Source organism: Antrostomus carolinensis, unplaced genomic scaffold, assembly GCF_000700745.2.
Source record: "Antrostomus carolinensis isolate BGI_N321 unplaced genomic scaffold, ASM70074v2 scaffold9055, whole genome shotgun sequence".
In the NCBI taxonomy this organism is placed as follows: domain Eukaryota; kingdom Metazoa; phylum Chordata; class Aves; order Caprimulgiformes; family Caprimulgidae; genus Antrostomus; species Antrostomus carolinensis.
The window spans coordinates 21,842-24,297 of NW_010317102.1; the positions used below are offsets into that span (position 1 = coordinate 21,842).

The 2,456-nt window shown below is 43.6% G+C and overlaps 1 protein-coding gene across 1 annotated transcript in view; it reads right to left on the reverse strand.

The window, feature by feature from the left end:
• PGPEP1 (pyroglutamyl-peptidase I) overlaps positions 1-786 on the reverse strand; it is a gene marked incomplete at its 5' end in the record, with an annotated part of 8,006 nt that extends 7,220 nt beyond the window's left edge. The window contains one exon of the mRNA XM_010168462.1: positions 734-786. Within this exon, the coding sequence (XP_010166764.1) occupies positions 734-786 (53 nt within the window). The remainder of the gene's footprint in view (positions 1-733) is intronic.
• Positions 787-2,456: the final 1,670 nt, after the last annotated feature.

Below are 2,456 nucleotides of genomic sequence, written 5' to 3' on the forward strand. Positions count from 1 at the left end.
CTCAGCCTTCCTGGAGCCCCTTCAGGTACTGGGAGGCCGCTATAAGATCTCCCCAGAGCCTTCTCTTCTCCGGCTGAACAGCCCCAACTCTCTCAGCCTGTCCTCACAGCAGAGCTGCTCCAGCCCTCGCATCATCCTGGTGGCCTCCTCTGGACTTGTTCTAACTGGTCCATGTCTTTCTTATGTTGGGGGCTCCAGAACTGGACACAGTATCACCTGCTGCTGGTTTCTCAGCAGAGAGGAGGTTGGTTCTGGAGCAACAATGACCCTGCAGCACACTTGACTCCACAAAACTACCCGGTGGAAATCTCGTTACAGATGAGATTGGCTCAAAGGTCAATCAATTAACCAAGATTCAAGCCAGAGCCGAGAGAAAAACATTAAAATTCTTCTGAGTTTGTTTGTTTATTTTGAATTCTCTACGGCAGAGGAAGATTCCAGGCTCCATTTAACATCTTTCCAAGCTAGGGAGTTTAGCTTATGAATTCCTTACTTGCCTCAGCTACATTAACTCAATCTCATTAAATTCTACTAGCTAAGGGATTGGGTTTTTTTTTTTTAAAAAGCAAATAAAACATTATCCAGCTGACCATCTGGATATCTGGAGCGAGCTGCTCTCAGTTAATAAACTAGGAAGAAAAGTTCCAAAAGAGCTGCAAATTCAAATTTGGAGGGATTTGTGACCAGCAGGGCTCTCTGTTTGAACTCGTTAAGAGCGAAGTTCCAGCGTTACCTGAACTGCAATCCAACTGGCGTTAACTGCGTGCTCTCCAAACGGACCAAACCCTGCAAGAGAAGGGAAAATCCAGAGTGATGAAGTCATCCTTACAGGTTGGACTGAACTTCCAGTTGCAAAGCAGTCTGTGCTTTCCTGGGTGATAGATCCTGAAAGAAAACTCACTTCTCCTAATGCCCAAACCTTATTTAATTTACATCCAAGTACTGAATATGAGACCTGCACAGAATATCTGAACTATAAAACTTTTACTGTGAAGGAAAACAATAGTTTGCCTCAAAATAAACTCTATTTTTCCCACCCTAACAGTCACTGGGGAAGAGTATTTTTTCCTTCCTGACCAGGTTAGAAAAACTTATGATGAACTTAAGATAAGTTGATCGATGTCAGGGAATGAGAATCATTATTGGATTTTCTATTCCTGATTGTTTTAGCCCACAGGAGATGTTTCCACAAACAACCTGCCTCTAATATTTCTTCTCCGCTCAGGTCTTCACCAAGATCTCTGTCAGCATTAGTTACACCTTACGAGGAAGGTGTAAACAAATACCAAACAACTAAACACACCGACAAGCCAGCAGCAAAAGTTACGACAGCGTTATCAAAAATACTTACTCACCAGGTCTGAATTTCCTAATGAATAACTCAGAGTTAACTAGTAATCCATAACAGCTTTTCCTGAGCAAGCACACAAAGGTTAGGCAATTTATCTGGGTGCAACGTCGATGTGCTTTAATTTAAAATGTCAGAGGGAACTTAGGAGCCTTAATGCAATTAGGAGACATAAATTTTGTCTTAACTCATTGAAAGGATTTGAGAAGGGACCACAAATATTATGTGACACGTTAATGGAAATGTTCTATTTGCTCTCAACAGTAAGGCTGAGGTGATACTGCACACCATGACCTAAGGAATCTGCTCAGCAGGAGCTCGTCCAGTCTAATCTTACAGGCTAACCCACGGCATTATCTCCCCGGAATAAACCTCCCAAAGGTTTCCACAAAATCCAAATGTAGGTGTGTTTTCCCATGAGCAAACCTCCAGTATTATAAAGACAAGCTACGGGGGGGGAAAGAAGTCAAAGAATCAAATGCTTTTCCAGATGCTTCTGCAGTTTAGGGATGTCCTGTGTGACTCTAGAAACAATCAGCCACGAGCTGCTTGGGTTCATCCTAAAGGAATCGTAATAATCTTACACAAGACACAAAATAATTTATATTTAACAATTCAGCTGCTGGAAGAATGAAACTCTCCAGGTGCCCACGCACGTAACATCACCCTCTTCCTCTGAAGCCAAAAGCAAACTGGCACAAACATGACTGTGGGCTCTCACTCCTCTGACTCATCCCCTCCCGTTATCTCTTTGGCAGAAGAGAAGCAACTTTGTCGATAGCATCAAACTCCACCGAGCAGGCCCAGGCACCCACAGCAGGGCTCTCCCAGGCTCATTATTAGCAGCAAACCAGCTGCAAACCATGTTTACGGGGTTATTTCCTCAAACACTTCTAAAAAAGAAGCTGCACACCGATAATAACACCCTCAGCGAGCGCGAGTGAACAAGAACACAACCCACTGCCGGCTTTAAAAAGGAATTTAAGGCGACATCGAGGACGGATTATCAAATAGGGGTGGAACTGAGAAGCACTGTATTTTAGAAAGAGATTTTCCTGAAAACAGGGGGGAAAAGAGAGAGAAGCAGCACGAGGGAGAGGGGAGAAGC